This window comes from Pleurodeles waltl, chromosome 1_2 (genome assembly GCF_031143425.1).
Source record: "Pleurodeles waltl isolate 20211129_DDA chromosome 1_2, aPleWal1.hap1.20221129, whole genome shotgun sequence".
Lineage (NCBI taxonomy): Eukaryota > Metazoa > Chordata > Amphibia > Caudata > Salamandridae > Pleurodeles > Pleurodeles waltl.
In genome coordinates this window covers 1,264,062,172-1,264,079,982 of record NC_090437.1, presented here as the reverse complement: position 1 = coordinate 1,264,079,982, position 17,811 = coordinate 1,264,062,172, and the positions used below count along the sequence as shown (strand labels likewise).

At 39.8% G+C, this 17,811-nt stretch overlaps 1 protein-coding gene across 2 annotated transcripts in view; it reads left to right on the top strand.

Annotated features, from left to right (window-relative positions):
• Positions 1-17,811, top strand: part of CTNNA2 (catenin alpha 2) — a 2,570,005-nt gene that overhangs the window by 817,421 nt on the left and 1,734,773 nt on the right. For both annotated transcript variants that reach the window (XM_069204683.1, XM_069204674.1), the window contains exon 7: positions 305-508. In XM_069204683.1, the coding sequence (XP_069060784.1) occupies positions 305-508 (204 nt within the window). The remainder of the gene's footprint in view (positions 1-304; positions 509-17,811) is intronic.

Genomic DNA, 17,811 nt, shown 5'->3' with positions numbered 1-17,811 from the left:
ATGTTTTCTTTTTTTTAATGAAAAACAGAGTGAAGGCTTGAGTCACAAAACCTTCAGCTAGACCTTATTAAACCGAGGTCAAAATAACACTGTAATGTTGCATGAGACCTGTGCCATGCCCTATAGGAACCTTACTTTTATTTGAAACATATATCTAGTCACCATAGGTTGAGCAGGAACATCCAAATTAGTTTGACTGATTCATTTTTATGGAACATTTACGTTGATTGAATGTGAGCGGGAGAAAGGGTAATCAAAGCTATCCAAACTAACTGAATCTCTTTTAAACTATTTCCCTCTGCAGAACAAGATCATTTTAGACCCTATGACCTTCAGTGAGGCCAGGTTCCGCCCATCCTTGGAGGAGAGACTGGAGAGCATCATCAGTGGCGCGGCACTGATGGCCGACTCCTCGTGCACGCGCGACGACCGCCGGGAGCGAATCGTGGCCGAGTGCAACGCTGTGCGACAGGCCCTCCAGGACCTGCTGAGCGAATACATGAACAACGTAAGTCCTCTGTCCCTTTTTTTGTCATTTAGGATCCATGTTCATCAGTTTGACGTTGATGCTGAAAGGTTTGACGATACGTCTTGCTTAAATACCTCGTAAAAACACAGGTGTTCCCGTTAACTATGAGTCAGAGGAACACAGTGAGTCAATTAGGCTGAGGCGGAAGCTACAGAAAAGTATCTTGTCACATTTTTAACAAGGTGATATGCATCTTGCCTAATTGTGTGTCCGGGGAGGAAAGAATGATATGTGTTCTGGAAAGCAAAGTGCTAAAACTGCTGAATCTTGGGTGACATATCAATAAAGAACAAAAAATGCATACATTCCTTGTTGTTTTAATTTCATTGGCTAAAGTTAATCAAAAGTGATTATTCCCAAGTGTTTTATTCATTTAGGTACATATTTTAATGTTGTCGGCATTCTAACCAGCAGTGAATCGCACATACAGCACATCCAGTGTTTGATGGAGTTGAAAGTAAAAAATATATGTACTTATTTTCATTATTGTGGTTACTGCGTTATTCTGCAAAACAATAATAACATTGTCTTTTCTTGACAGAACAATGTTCAAGATTTAAGCAAAAAAAATATACGAAACAGCATTGCAGCTTTATTAAATAGAATATACATTTTACAGACCTCAATATAGAGGCGCAAGGTGGCTGTTTTTTCATTCAGAAATTTTGTTGCGCTTTATATGGCATTCTTATGCATTGTACATTAAATCACTTTAGTTATAGGTTCCTGAGTCAAGAATTAAATGGGGTTTAGGCATATTTGTTCCTTCACTGATTACAATTTTTATTTTAATGAGCTTTATTCTTCAAATAACTATACCGTAGCAGTTGAAGAACTATACATGAAGTGTTCTAAACTCTTTGTTACACTGGATGGAGAGGGTGGATCATTCTGGTAATCTATGAAAGTGTAAATGTCATAGTATATTGTATTTTGGGAATTTTATAAGTAACTAGTATTATGTTTGAAGTGATATTTAGGTTCATTAAGACCCGAACATTAGGGGTTAAATATGTGCAACCTCTTATAGTCTGTTTAAGCACTAGCGCGAATATCGCTTGAGTGTGATTTGCACACCGTCTTGTTTATGCATGGGGCCTGCCTGATGGCAGCTGTTTGTATAAACTAGAAAATTAGGGCGAATAACAAGTGCAGGATGGACGTAAATAAAATTTGCACAAGTTATCCCTCATGTTCTTGCCCGTAGGTAGTAACTGGATGGAAAAATTGCACCTGATACCAAGAACAAATGTTATTTACGATTCTTGGTTTGTAAATCTGTTTTTCCTGTGCATGCCTGCAGTAACCCAAATTTGTTATGAAAACTTTAGTGGTACAATGGATAACTTGGATGTCAATCAAAAAGTGACTGTTAACCCGCTACCCGGAAATTGCGTCATTTCCAGGGGATCACATGACTGTGTGGGTCATGTGTGTTTTGACATCAACGCAGTCATGTGCCATGAGCAGTTACACGTTTCAAGTAGTAAGTAAAATATAGAAGCCCAATAATTCAGCAAAAGACCAAATGTGGTAGTACCAGTATCTTGATGATGTGTTTAGGTACCTAATGTTATCTGTGTATAGGGTGGTATTTTACAACTGGACTAGATGTACTTTATGTGGTTTTGACAACTGTCAGTGTTGAGAAATAGGCATCAGATGGGTGACCTGTTTCATCTATATGTAAAGAGGCGATATTGTAGGGCTGAGAATGCTCGTATGCAGTCGCGGCTTGCCCGCCAGTAAAGGGGCGGGCAGCGCATCGCATGGCTAGCGGGGAGGGGAGTCAGGGGAGACACAAAGCACAGCATGAATTTTTTTTTAAAAAACATACCTTACTGCGATGTACTTCAGTGCGCCGTTCCGCTCCTCTGGCTCCACTTGCAGCCACAGGCTCCCAGCCTGCTGTGCGGCCAATCCTAACACTGCTTTAATGCTGCTGGCAGTATGAAAGCACCATTAGGATTGGCCGGAGCACCCTAGCTTGATGCCGGGATGGAGGGAGCTCAGTACACGTGTGTTTGGTCAAACATTTATGTGCGCTCCCCCTCCGTCCCTGTCATGCCCCATGGTCTTAACCCTTTTACAATAACACGATAATAAACCTAGTGTTATTATCGTTTTCTTGTAAAAGGTTTGCACCTGCTGCTGCTGGCGGGGGGTGACGCTTCTCCGCTATAGCCGAGGAGCTGCCACTGCTCGTACAATCTTAAAAGCCACTCAGGAGTACAAGATGAAGCATTCTTTTGTGTGTCCAACAATCAAGAAGTTCACGTCTGTGGGGTGTGTGAAGTGATGGAAATATGTAGCACGCACTATAAGAAGCCTCAACACATGGTGCCTGCATTTCTATTGTATTTATTTCTGAAGTTGCCTTGGTTCATGTTTGCTTCAATTGTCCTTGGTGCAGGTAAACACATTAAACACAGCAACTTTCGCAGTAGCGCAATTTTAATACCAGTTTGCAAGGTTTGTTTTGTAAATGTTGAGTCCATCAGAATTACAAACTCCCACTTTCTATGTTTCTTTCTCACTCTCTTTCTCTCCTCATTAAAGACACACACCACACACATAGATCCATTGTGGTTTCCATGCGTCAGGTGTATCAAAGGCTTTTACCCATTCTGTGTCCATGGGAAAATGCTTAGTATATAGGGCCCCATGTTCTCTGTTTTATCTCAGTCGTACAAGCAGTCGAACAGATAGCCTATTTATCTATCTATCTATCTATCTATCTATCTATCTATCTATCTATCTATCTATCTATCTATCTATCTCTCTATCTGCATATATATCTCTGTATGTCTCTCTACCTATTTTGGTCTGCTTCTCTATCCTTCTCTGATGCTTCAGCCTCCTCTTCGCTCCTCCTATCTTTATAAATGGTGTAATGTAGCACCGCCTGTAAGAGGCTTTTCCTGTAAAATATAGCTTGCAATATCCTTTATCATGTAGTGATAGACTTTTTTTGTAGGTTGCAGTGTAGACAACCACTTAACTATGTGGAACATATTATATATTAATTTGAGCTATGGGTAAGATCTCACACTAGGCAAACATGGTTCTATCAGTGTTACTTTGGCTTATAGTTAGAAGCTTGACCTGCAAGACAACCAGGTATCGTACAAAATATACAGTGGCGTTATGTTTAAGACATCAGGCAAACAATATCATAAGGAATAAAGAACATTTATAGGGTACATCAAGTTTAAATATTTAAAAAATGAAGCAACAATTATTAAACACATTACTAGATATGTTAGAAAACATCTTATGAGTGGAGGAACTATTACTTAAACTATTTGAGCTATGAATGTGTTAAATATAAAACAAAAAAGGTTCAATAAACAATGTAGCATTTTAAATGTAAAAGTTGTATACATTTACTATTAAGATGAATTAAATAAATTCCACATTCATCACCAAGAAAATATTATTATGCATTAACAAAATAATAATTGTTTAACCCCTAAAAGGCTGAGATACCCCTCCACCTGCATCCCTCCTAAATGCTGAGTACTTTTTGGTGTTTGGAGCAACCTGTACTTAAACCTTCATAAAACATTTACAATAAAAGATTTCCAACCTAAATGTTTGTCTTTGTCCCCTCACAAAGTGAGGATTCTAAAGGTACCTACTGTAGGTGGCCTGAGAAAAAAAGCTAACATACATAAAACATTTAATTTGGGAGTAAAATGGAAACTTTACTGTGCAAAAAAGATTTGTTTTCCAATAAGGGTATCAACAAATGTTTTCTATGCAAAGATCACCCTCCTAATAGCTTTCAGGACAAGCACCTATTTTCCATTTTCTAAGTGATAGTAATTATTTCCTATTTTTGCACATTCTATCGACTTGTTTTTTATTTGGCGAAAGAGGTGTGAAACATATGGTTGTCAAAGTAAAACTTTACATTTGTAAAAAAACAAAAATAACAGTACTCACAATTTAAAATTTGGAAAAGGGCGATCAATGTAGATTGTGCCCCAAAAGCCAAACAATAAAAGTAATATTCTGTTACACCTGTTTGACTCTTCAGTGTTTGTTAGTTGTACAACAACACATGATACCCAGAGCAATCAACAAAAATGCAGCTTATGATGATTTTTAATTGTGCACCAGCCATGCAGAAACTCATGAGTCAAAACCTTCCGAATGTAAAATGGGCATGAAAGAAAGCAATGCATCTTTGAAATCTGCCCTGAAATCTGAGTTTAGGGATAGTGGTTATTCATGCATTTCGCAAGATGTGTTCTTTCTTAAGCACTGACTTACACTTGGTAGTCAAAAGTTGAGAGAAATTTAATAGATATTAACAAATATACTATTTTGTGTTTCCATACATTTCTTTACAAATTGGTATTTCAGTTATGTGAGCAAGCATATCACACATGACATGAAGGTCACAAAATACAGCATGCAAATCTTAGCCCAGGGTCACCCTTCAACCAACAAAACCTCCACAGAAGTTTGTCACATCTCTGTGTTGGACTGTTCCAGAATCTGTGTGTGATCTTACCACCCAGTTTACCACATGTCTTCTGAATAAATGGCTCCTAAATTGTGTGTATAGGCATAACACCTACAAGAGAAAGGCCTCAAAATGCAACATGGAATCCTCAACATTTTTGCATTGAACTTCAATATTTTTAGTGTTTGCCCTGGGATCAGCCAGCATCCATCTAATCATATCAACCCCAACCATTTTTACAAATGGGACACATGGCACAGTGCTAGGTGGTGTGGTTTGCATGGATCCCACTGCTTTTTTTTAGACAAAATTACATGGTAACATCAAACTTCGACTAAAAATAGAGAATGTTTGCTTGTTTCTGTAATTGAAAGTTCTGGAATCTGAGGGAATTAACAAAAGTCCTACCACACAGTGTGTGGGTGGATCTATCAATATTGTGACTCTGTAATGTCAATATAGTGTCAATGTTGTATTCCCATGGATACAGTTTTGTTCCATTCCAATTATATCCATTAGGTCCACCCACACATGGGGAATAGTGTTTTTTTTGGGTGAAGTGTGAAAGGCAGGGTAATAAGACTTTGACCATTAACTGGCATTGTCTGAGATTTCTGTTACTTAACAATGAAATAAATAGTGTTATTTTTTATCGATACTTTGATGTTTGCAGGACAATCTAAGTAAGAAAACGTGCTTGGTACCACACACACCACACCACTTTGAATTCTCTTTCGTCTCTAGGTTTAAAAAAAGTTCATGGTTGTTAGAGTTCTCCAATTGTTTGTTAATCCCTAGACAAATGTTGCAGTCATTCCCTGTGGAAAGAACTGGAAACTGGGTGTTTTAGCCATATTTTGGTAATTATTGTGGTTTATTTATTGTGGAATGAATAATAGGATCCAGGCAAGCAACATCCTCTGGGATTGCCCGGGGCTTCTGGGTTTCAGAAGTACCCAATGTTAGTAAGTTATGTAAGAAATTGGATTACTAATTGGGGTAGGTGTGGGCCCACCACAAGGAGTAAGGTGAAAAGCTTGTCAGGGTAAACAACCACCATTTCTAAAAATGAGATACTTGATATAGTCCAGGGTGTTGTTGATTCCATGGATCCTACTACTGTTTCTTACCAATAATTCCTTACTAACATCAAACTTAGATTAAAATCAAAGAATGTTCGCTGGTTTCTGTGATAGAAAGTTCCTGGTTTCTGTGATCGAAAGTGATAGAAAAGTGACTTGACAAACGTCCTACTACACAATGTTCCCACACTTCTCCTGATAAAAACAGTGCCCCACTTTTGTGAATGGGCCTATCAAAACCTGGACTGTGTGATGTCAATATATTTGTCAATGTTGTCTTCTGTTCTGTTCTGCTCCTAGTACATCTTTTAGGTCAACCCACATGTGGGGAATTGTACTTTTATTGGGAGAAGTGTGGGAACAAAGGGTAGAAAGACTTTGGCCATTGACTGGAAGTATCTGAGATTTCTGTAAAAGAAAAGTAGGAAAATAGTGTTTTTGACACATAATTTGATGTTCACAGGGCAATCTGAGTAGGAAAACGTTCTGGGGAGCACAAAAGCCAAACCACCTTTGATCCCCCTGGGTCTCTAAGTTTCAGAAAAGTCCAGGATTGTTGCAGTTCTCTAATTGCTTGTTAACTCCTAGATGGAATGTTCTTTCCATTTCCTGTGGAATAAGAGAGGATGTCACATTCTGTGTTTTTCCATATTTTTGCAATGTATTGTTGGTGAGAAAACATTGGGGGATCCATGGAAACAACATCAGCCTGGATGTAAAAATCATCCTGCGGTGTAAAGTTACAGGCTGTATCCAATTAAGTCCTCCTAAAGCTGGTTTTAAATTTGGCAGCACCAAAGTCCCCAAGCTGGCTTGATAATTTTCATGCATTCCCTCGGTCAATTCAAGATTTCTACCTTCGGGCATTGTTTTTTTTATAGAGTTCAACATTCTTCAGTGGGGAAAGGCTGGTGCTATCCAAAAAGGTTTCCTCAAAATCGAGCACTGTTGCCACAAGGTCCTGTTGAAGCTCCAGAGAGCTTGAAAGTCCACAAATTTTCTAAAGCCCAAATTTTCAAAGTAGCTCCTTTTAGTTTGTTCTAAGGCTCCCACAACCTCACGGACAGCACCTGGGGGCCAGACGTCACTCCAGCATACGTGATCAGCAGGGTTCAATCCAGGTCCGGTTGCTACTGGTCAGCTGGGCTATTGTGGAAGAAGGTGCTTATAGTGCCCACGTTGCTATTCAAGAGGTCAACCAGCTGACTCCTGGAGTCCAGTATTTACTCCTGGGTACAACTGGGGGCAGGTCCATCCCATCAGCTCCCCCGCAGGACTCTAACAACAGATCCAGTCCTCATCTGTTCTTTCACAGGTCAATAACGTTTTCTGATGAGCTGTTGTTGAGGTGCCACTTTTATTGGACTCACTAGCCAATGAGTGTAGTCGACTCCTGCATGCTCCCTAACCAATGAGGAAAACATTCCTGTAGCAAACATTCCCATGTGTCCAGCACATACTGTTTGCCTTACTGTAGACTATCCCACTATGCACTATTATGGGGTAAATCTAACATGGCAGACCACCCCTTCTGGCTTTGAAGGTGACATGTATGCCAGCCCGGGGTGGCTTAAGAAAATGAGTGGTGCCCTCCTCCTCAGCTACACCAAACTGGTTCTAGGACCAGCTCCCCCTCCCAATGGGCTGTTTCCAAACTTTCTGCAGAGAGTCCAGAAGGCAAAAGGGTTATCTTGCCCAGGTCTTTCTATACACTTAACTGTCAATCTGCAAGTCTCTTCCTAGTCCCTCTGAAGTCAGTGTCATTTTACAGATTTTCTCTGTGGCGGTAATACTTTTTTGAAGGGCCTCTGTTTGGAACAACTTTGGATTTTATTGCTCACTTCCTGCAAATTCAGGTCTGCACAATGATAACTAAGCTTTCAGTAATGGTGTCACACAAAAGGTAACATTTGTCTAACTGGGGCCCCTAAAAAAATCAATCATTAAGGTGACACCGGGCAAAGAGAGATGAATCAGTGATTGTGGTGTGCAGAAATAAGGAAATAAGTGAAGGTGTAGGAAAAGGCAGAGGTGATATAGATAGATGGGGGCCCGGGCAATTGCCAACTGTGCCCACATCTCTGTTTCAAGGTAATTAAGTACCTGAGCCCTCCTCAGCGTCTCTTCTGCAGTTAACATGTCACATACCTCATATACTATTCTTCCTACCAAAAGGCCTAAGCCATTGTTTCTTCTCTGGGAGTTACTTAGCCGACGGGAAATTGAGGCAGATAAAATCCAACTTTTCAAAAGTCACTTTATTATATATTGACCACCACTGAATTGAATTATCATTAAACTAAAAAATAGTGTTTGAATTATTCTTGGTCCCAAACCAAAGATAACAGAGCTATGGTTTTATTCTGAACTTAGTTTTTTCTTGCAGGACAGCTGCAGCCTTTTACAGTGAAAATAGTTTTTGAGGGCTAGTCACTGTAGGTGCATGCCTACATTATATTCCTGCATGTTCCCCTTTGAATTCTAGGTATTCTGCTCTGTGGGCTAAAAGGCCTAACCAGGGGTGACGTATTTAAGATATAAAAGTAGTGTTTTTAATGTCGAAAGGGGTTATTTTAACAGGTGTTCCTGTAGATCGAAAAACATCCTGAGTCAGTTTACACAGTTAGGCCTACATTGATGTTTCCTTTGCCAACCTAGTGGATGATGCAACGTGTTTTGCAGTCCACATGTGACCTTTACTTTTTCCATGGCATTGGTGTAATTTCATTCCCAATATATCACAGCTTTTCTGAAAGCTAAGTAGTCCAGTTAGGAGTTAGCCAATTTTACCATGTTTTAGGTTTCAGAGCACATACCCTGGGAACTGAACAGCAGTGCCCCAATGTGCAGAGTTTAAAAAAACAGAAATGCCAGTCAGCACAAAATGTGAGTGATCATACAAAAAGAGGCCCTTTCTCACAATGTCCATGGGTGCTGGCTGCACCAGTTACTTGAGAGAAAGTGAGAGAAAATTGGGATTTGATTTATTTGGTTGTTGTTTTTAACATATGGACCATGGGAGGAAGATGGTTGGGTGAACCCCCATTCTGCCTCCCTTGGGACATGAATAGTGTCTGGTCCCTGGGGATGGACATGGTGCCCAGATATTGCAGCCCTCAACACCATTCCTTTTATCTCTTTTATTCTGTGGTGGGCTTCAACACCCTCCTGTGTTGGCAGGTTCCAATGTCTAACCCAGATCTGCCTATCTAGGGAGGGCCACAACTTCAATGAAATCCCAAGGAAAAAGGTGAAGAACAGAAAAATGAAAAGTAGAATGGGTTGAAGGGATTTTTGATCACTGGATTGCAGGGTAACCCCCCCCACAGCATCAGACCACCTGTCTGTACCCTTAAAGCAAGAATATTGGGTTCATGATTTTGTTTCAAGAAAAGGAATGGTGTGGGGTATTAGCACATCTTGTCATCACGACCTAACCCCTGGTACCAAATAGTCCTTCTGCCATCCAATGGTGGCAGAATAGGTCAAAACTAGAACCAAATAAATCCACACTGTATCTCACTTGCAACAGGGATGGTAGCTGTATTTGAGCTGTAGGTCCTTGGGTGGCATGAAGACTATTTAGGCTCAGGAAATGGTGTTGTGGCCCAAAAAACGTATTCTGGTATCTAATGGCTTTTCTGTCTCCTAGGCAGGAGACATTGAGCAAATTCCCACTCTGTCCCCCAAGGGACAGCAGAAAGACAGTTAGGACATTAGTGATGAGGAGTACAACACAAAGTCAAGGCTGGCTTATCCCACACTATTCTTTTTTATATCTATCCCTGGCATATAGTGTTGTTTCTGCTCCACCCTGGGAGGGCAGATTGTAGGTAAATTCCTCAATCGTCCCCCGGGGGGAGGGAAAGAGAGACTACTGGGGTTTTACTTGTATGGTATTAGGGATTTACCAGGAAAGGTGCGACTCAATGCCAAGATTGGCCACCCCACCTCATATTTTATTTTAAAAAACAGTCCCTGTATTTAGCGAGCTTTCTGTCAACATGAGGTGGGAAGATTGGGATTATACTGCCAACCTCCCCGAGGGAGGTTGGGGGGCAGAAGTACTCTCAGGAACCTTGTTAAGTAATGGCCTATGCCTGGTGGGCGGCTCATGCACCTTTCAACCTCCCTAGTGATCCAATCTGTAGATCCCTTCTTGGGCACTCTTGTGGCTATTCCCAAACAGGAATCCACTACTGACGTGTCATTGGAAAGGAGGAAATGTCCCCTTTCCAATGATAAATCTCTCCCATTCTGATTGATGCTCTAATGGCTGAGCTGTGTCCCTGAACACCGATCAGAGTTAAAGTAGAAGGAGACAAATGTTTAATTTTACTTTCACGTTCTATAGTGCTTACATTAATTTGTCAACCGTCATACTGAAAAAAAATAAAAAAGCCTCAGGTTGCTGGAGAAGCTTCCCCCATCAGCCTGGGAGGGTGTTCCGAAAGGGAATCCCTCTGGTGTTAGCATGAATGGAATTTCTTGTTCATACTATGGATTCATGACGTCCATGTTCTCTTGCTGTGGAGGATGGGAGAGTCATGTTCCCAGCATTCAAGATGTTAACATTGTTTGGTGCAAATAACTAGATCAAACTGGACTAAGCTAACAATTCAAGCAAACAGGTCTTTCTTCTTTCAGAAGGCTCTGGGGATTCTCCTCTCTAGTAGGACTATTGCAAAATTGGGCCAAGTGTTGCACACTGCACAGAGCATAAATTGAATACAATTTGGACATTCTAAAGGGGAAGTTATGAAATACTTCAGTAGTAGTGTGATGTACCAGGTACGTCTTACCCTCCTCAAGAAAATGCTAAAAAAAAATAATGTCAAACAGTTGATTTTTTAGAAATCATCTGATGTGCAGTGTCACATGCAGTATACATTTTCAAAATGTATACAGCATATTCCTTAACACAATTTTTCCTTCCTACCACTTCCAAGTACATCATTTCATATGACGGGGATCTCTTTGGAATGTGGACATTCTTTGTATTTGGTTTTGTTTGTATTTTCTAATATTACAGTCTTCATGAGAGAATTGGAATAATTAGAGGGGACAATTCCAAATAGCATTTTTTAAACAAATGAACTCCTGCAAACAATTATAAATATGCACTCAAATATTTCCGGTTTAGGGTAGTTACAGCTTTCCTACTGTTTGGAAATACAATGTTTTCCAAGTTACTCTTTAAAACCTAGATTTGCCACAGCTTTTAAGGCATAGTGCTAAAAACCTTTGCAGTTTTTTTAATCTACATAAATATAAGGTTTATTTTTGCACTAAAAAAACAAAGACAGGACACATGAGCTTTTGTCCTATTTTATTTTACACCTCATTGTGTTCTTGCAGCACATATTCCTCATCCACAGTTATACCTATGTGAGTAAACTATTGTCCAACTGTGAAACAGACCTAAAAATTTCAAATGTTGTTGTGCACTCATAAAATACCCATCTGTGCATCCGTATTAGAGATTTACATGTGCAAATACATTTGTGAATGAAACACTTTGGGCCAAATGTCCTAAAAACTATTTAGAAGACATGGTTGCAAATGTCACACTAATGTTTTGCAAGAAGATTGATTTTGTGAAGTGACCTATATACTATTAACTCCTGCTACAAAATTACCGATCGAAGGTGGTCCCAGAATTGCCTGTCTAACAAATATTAATTAGTCAGGTAACAATTTGCAACCATATTTGAATGGCTACACACTTAGGGGTTGTCATATTCAATTGACAGCAGAATGATACCCATGTGCTTTTGCTCCCAAATAAAAAATATATATATTTAAAGTAGCCTGTGTTCCTTATAGGAAAAAGATAAGGTATTCCAGTTGGGAAACATGAGTGGGCAGCTGTCCCCTAGACCACTGCCCACTTCCTCCAAGACTAGCAACACCTTCCCCTTCACAACACTTTCCCCTGAGGAAACTGTGACTTGAGTTGCAAACTATTGATAGATTTCATTGGAGCAAATGTTAGCACTTTAGCATATAAAGGAAATTGATTGCTAAAGAACATCTTATAAATATGATAGGGATATAGATCCATTGTTCATTCCTTATCTCAACTGATGTGTTACATTGTGTAGCTGTAACAGCTATATATCTGACCAAAACATTATATGCATTTATTGTGTGATCTGGCTCAGAACCTCCCATTTCAAGCTATTGAAATTATAACATGACTTTAGAAATACTTTGTAGACTGGTACATTAAAAAGATCATATAGTTAAAAGCCTGTATGTACACATCTTTAAAATTAACTTTGACCAACTAACATTTGTTTTTTTGCCCACGAAAGTTCTATAAACTGTTCAAAGTCCCATTAGTAGTCTGCATAATGTGTGAGGCCTGAAATGCTACTCTTTTAAAGGGTGATAGCTAAAGTTATTTGCTTGCTCAGCTTGCTGGGACGTTGTTGTTGTTTTATTTTTAGCTGAAAGCTTAAAGCTAAAAACCAAACGTGCATGCTAAGGTGACTATTACTTGAAATACAGATCCTTATTTTAATATCTGTTTGATGCTCTGTTCTTGGCTATGTTTTTAGAGCAGCCTTTTAGGCCCTCTCAAAAACACGCCGAAAAGTGATGGACTGTCATGTCCTTTGACTCATGGTGGCTGGTTTCTGCTTTGTTCTGTGTAACTGCAAAGTGCATTAGCAGTTACTATAACATTAAATATTAAAATTCCCTCTATGTCTTTCAATAACAACTTTCCAATTCAAATGAATACAGACTTGGAAGAACTTATATTTAGCACACCAAACATGGAGAACATGTTCCAGTACTACAATTTTTTTTATTTTAGATGAGTTTACACATTTGTCTGTTGCAATGTATGAAAAATTAAAACTTTTTGTTTAAAACTTTTATTAATCTTCAGAGTTCTTGTTTGATAGCTAAACAATATTACGCTTCTTCACATATATCCAAGTTACTTAGGCCCTCATCCTGAATGATCTGTCATTCCCGTTTTGCCACTAACTGGAGTTACAAGTAGGCCTGGGCGGTTTTAATTACTCCGGAGCAATTTTGGTAATTCCGCATTACTCCTGTGATGTAAAATCAAAGAAATTATATGATTACACCTGCTTGAGTAATTAAGAGTAATTTGGGGTAAAAATCCTTCCACAGGAGGACAGTAACAACAAGCTTAGAGAGCACATGCAGTGCTCCTGTTTTAGCACAAAATGCATTCACTATTCCATTTTGGGCACAAGGGTGCATTTTGTGCTAAGAGAATAGTGCTAAATGCTGGGCTACAGCCCTTGCATAATTATGTATAGCTACACATAATTCTGTGGTAATTACGCATAATTGCGGTGGAGGTAATTTCGCGAGTTACGGCTGTCTATTGTTACAAAATGATTTGAGAATTTCAAGAAAACAGTGACTCTCTTTGATTTAATGTGTAACTTTTGTCTCCAAGAAGCAGCCGGAATTTTTAGGTTAAAAAGGCCTGGTGTTGTAGAAAATATGAAGGAATCAGTTTTCAAACACTGATTCTACTGCTGCTTCTCTTTTTTCACCTAACAACTAGTTATAACCCAGGATCCTCACTCCCTTTAAGTACTCATTCCTGTGGTACTGCTACTTCTCAGTGTAATAACATTGATGTGGGTCTGTCATTGCTCCTAATCTTGCCCTAAGAGGAACTTTTTGGGACCAAGTACATTGTCCGCAATTCATAAATACATGTTCTAAAACATTTATTTTGGACTTTTGCAGAATGTGACATACAACTAAGATTCAAATTAATTAATAGGGACTGTCTATCAATTGTTACTCATGACATTCAGTTGGGTGGAGTATTGATCAGTTTATGTAGATCAAATATGTGTTTAACCAGGCTGGGAATGCAGTTCATATTAGTTTATTGTGATACTTTTTAAATATATTCACTGTATAGTGTATTATTGGGTGTTTTAATTTTGTTTGCAACGTAGTAACATTGTAAGGTGCTCTGCAAACCATATATGGCAATATGCAAGCTTAGTTACCACAAATTAGGTCTTGTGTGGTAAAACCACTGGCAAATGTACCATTTTTTGATGTGACAAAGTGAAATATGTGGCCTAATCCTTTAGGAGGAATCGGAAATTCAGTCATTAATTTGTGGTAATGGTTGCAGGTGTTGGGCACCGTCACGTATCTTTGAGGACAGGGATTTTATTTTCATTATCAAATAGAGTAAAAGAGGGAAAGCAGAAAAAGTAGAATGAAGTATGAAGAGAAAAATGGGTAAAGTCACAAAAGGATAGAATAGCAGAGATAATAAAGAAACCAGCGAGTGAGATAAAGAGACACAAGAAAAAAAGAGACACAAAGAGTCTAGGGAGAAAGAGGCATAAGGTAAACTTCAGACTAAGGGCCTGTTTATGACCCAGTCTGTACTGCTCTTGCACCACCCAATGTGGTGCAGGAGCAACACAAACATTAATGTTGAAGCCACGCATAGCCACTTAGCATGGCTTTGAGTGCCTTAAAAAAATCTGGACTAAGGAAACGCATCACAAATCACTGCGTTGCCTTACTATGCACTAGGAAGGCGTTACATGGGGGTTGCGTGGGTGTTCCCACAGAACTCCCATTGATTTTTATGCCTCCCCAAATTTATACGAAATTGTAAACCTGGGGATGCCTCCCCAGGGGAAGAGTATCGAGAAGAAATATCTCTATCTCTACTTGTTTCTTCTACTTTCTATGTGTACTGAATTCTGTAGCACACACAGAAAGAGGAATATGCCTCCCAGGATTGTTTTTGTGCAGGAATGTTTGGCTTCCTGCATGAAAACAATCCTGCATGCAACACAGACAGCCTTGCACCATGGTGTCTGCGTTGACGCTAGGCAACCCACTTTGCTCCAGCGCAGGTGGAAAACTCAGGAATGCACCATATGGCTTAAGTATGGCGCATTCCTGCCATTTCCCAGCCATACGTGACAATCTGATAAATATGCCCCACATGCCTGATTTCAAGTTTGGTGGACAGGTACTCTATCACAGATGAGATAGATATCTCATACACCTGAATACAAGTGCATTCGGATATAATGCACTTGTAATATGGCGAATGAGATATCTGTCACATTTGTGGCGAAGTTTTAATCTTCAAAACTGTAAATAAAGCCCTAAGTATCTATGGATTTCAGCAACCGTAGTATTCAGCAGCACCAGAGGCGGGTTTCTATGAAAGCTCCTTCGGAAAACTATTTTACAAATCAATCACTGGGAAAAGTCCTCTGGCTTTGTGTAGTATGAGTGCTGGAGAATGTGCATAATCATAGTTATAAATGTTTCTGATTTGTACAGTATAATACTTGACTATTTTTTAAAATCTGAGTGAACTGGGTTCAGATTTAAAGGGTTGTTGTTTCTTTGCCATGAGGAAGAATAGGTGCAACTTTGCTAAATTCCCTGATTAACTTGTTTTTTACAGATTGGGCTATTGATGTCAATTAGAGTTAGCAAAAGATGGTGGAAGCTACTCCTAGATTGCTGTTTGTTTACCTCTAGCCTTGCCCTTATTGTCTCTAATTTTCAAGGTCATTAAGGCTAATCTGAAAAAGTAAACATGGTCATATTTACTTTGTGAAGTTTATACTGCTTGCCATTTCCGGCACTACTGTTTTTTAGGGTCGAGCGCGCAAAGTGCTCTGTCCCTGGTGTAATCTCTTTATGGGCTTTTAACCATGCCCATCAGTTTGATTTGTTTATCGACTTGCCTTATAAAATGTGCTTGATTTCATTAGTGAAAGGCATGACTCTTCCGGTGTTTAGCCCTCCTCGAGTGCACCACCCATCTACTAAAAACATACAAGGCTTGATATTTTCCGTATGGTTTCTGGACTACTTTTTCTCTTTCTTTCGAAGGCAGCTCGATCTCGCTGAGCAGTAATCGAGCGTTTTGCATGACATCGACCCTGTTACATGGATAATTGCCCTTTTGCCGGTTACATGGATAATTTTACTTTTGCCAATACGTTTCATTGCGAGCAAACTTTTGGTTCCTTTTGTGTGTCTCCTTCACGCTCATGGAGGCCGTCGGCTCGCTTATGTGAAACTGTTTTCCTTATCAGTTTATGTGTCAAGAAAAGTCCAGTTAGGAGTTTAAAATTCCAATAGCTCTAACTCAAACAATCGCTAGACCCGTTGCATTGCAAATGCTTGTTTGTGATGTGTGTTTCATATATTCACCCTTTACAGTGTTAGTATTTGTAGGCAGATCTCACTTATGGATATACAGTAAAGGAAATGCCAGTGTTCATGGTCTTATAGACATAGAATCTCATGAATAGCTGTGGGCCTCAAGTGGCAGTATTTTGGTTAAGAATTATTATGGTGCAGGAATATTGCACATCAGTATCAAAACAAGTTTTATAATGTGCTACAATTGAAGAATGTGTTCTACTGCACGGTGTATCGACTTATTTAAGCATCACCAGATGCTCATCTGTGCAGTTGCATTGATGTAAGTTTCTGACGATTTAATATGTTTTTTGTACTTATCAGTAAAATTGTTCAGGTGGCAGTATTCTAATGGGGAATTTTTAGCAACCATACGCGTTTTCCAGGATTTCTTTAAGTTTAATTGCGTGCTAGTTCCCATACCAAAAATATATAGCTTTAGCACCCTACTCACATTGAGGTGCCAAAGTGAAACAACACTATATGGCAGCTTACATTGAAAAGATAGTTTGCTTGACCTAGAAATTACAACACAAACCGAAAGGGAAAAAATGCTAGGCGCAGCATGACATTATTTAATTTGATGTAACGATGCAAGTAAGTTGCATTTTAATAAACGATAAAGGATTCCATAATCTTACACAATTTCCAATCAACATGAGTATCCTTGTGCACGATTCTCTATAGTTTTTCTTTGTATGGCTGAAAGCTCTATTCAGTTAGACAATGCTACGTACCGCCTACATAAAGACAATATAGAACAGTAAATATGAAAATTTACAAAACTCCCTAATTAAAACAAATCAAAATTACATACTACATCCCATTCCTGTGGGTGAAAAACTGCATCTACCTGTTCTTAGTTCCATTTACAGTATTACTAGCAGTAATATTATCCAGTATCAAAATTTGAACACACCAGACTGAGGGGCTCATTATAAGTTCGGGGGGATGGTTTACACTGTCCACTGAACTTCCAATGGGGAGGCTCTTGTCATACAGGCTACGTTTCCGCCGGCCCCATTAAGTGTTTCCTGCTAAGTCAGCAGGTGGAAACCTGAGTTTCCACCTGCTGGCCTAGCAGGAACAGCCTACAGCATTGTCTGTGTCTGCAATGCTGTAGAGTGCAGGGTGCACCAGCACCCTCACAATGTTCACTGCAAAGCAGACAGTGAACACTGCAATGTTGCTGCCCATGGGGGCCCCTGGAATGTCCATGCCAAGTACATGGGCAGTGCAGGTGCCCCCCCTGGGGCCCCTGCACCTGTTCTCCGCCAGCATTTTCATGGCGGTAGTACCGCCGTGAAACGGCTGGTGGAGAAGGGGATTGTAATCCCCAGGACAGCGCTACCCTGGTTGATTAGGACCACCGCCACCTCCAGAGATGGCAGTTCCCTGGCAGTCCGACCACCAGGGTTGTGATGAGGCGCTCAGACTGACGCATTGGCGGCCTAGTGACCACCAGACGTGCAATCAGGCCCTACATTCGGGATTGGCCAATGTGCTGAATTATTGTGACAGAT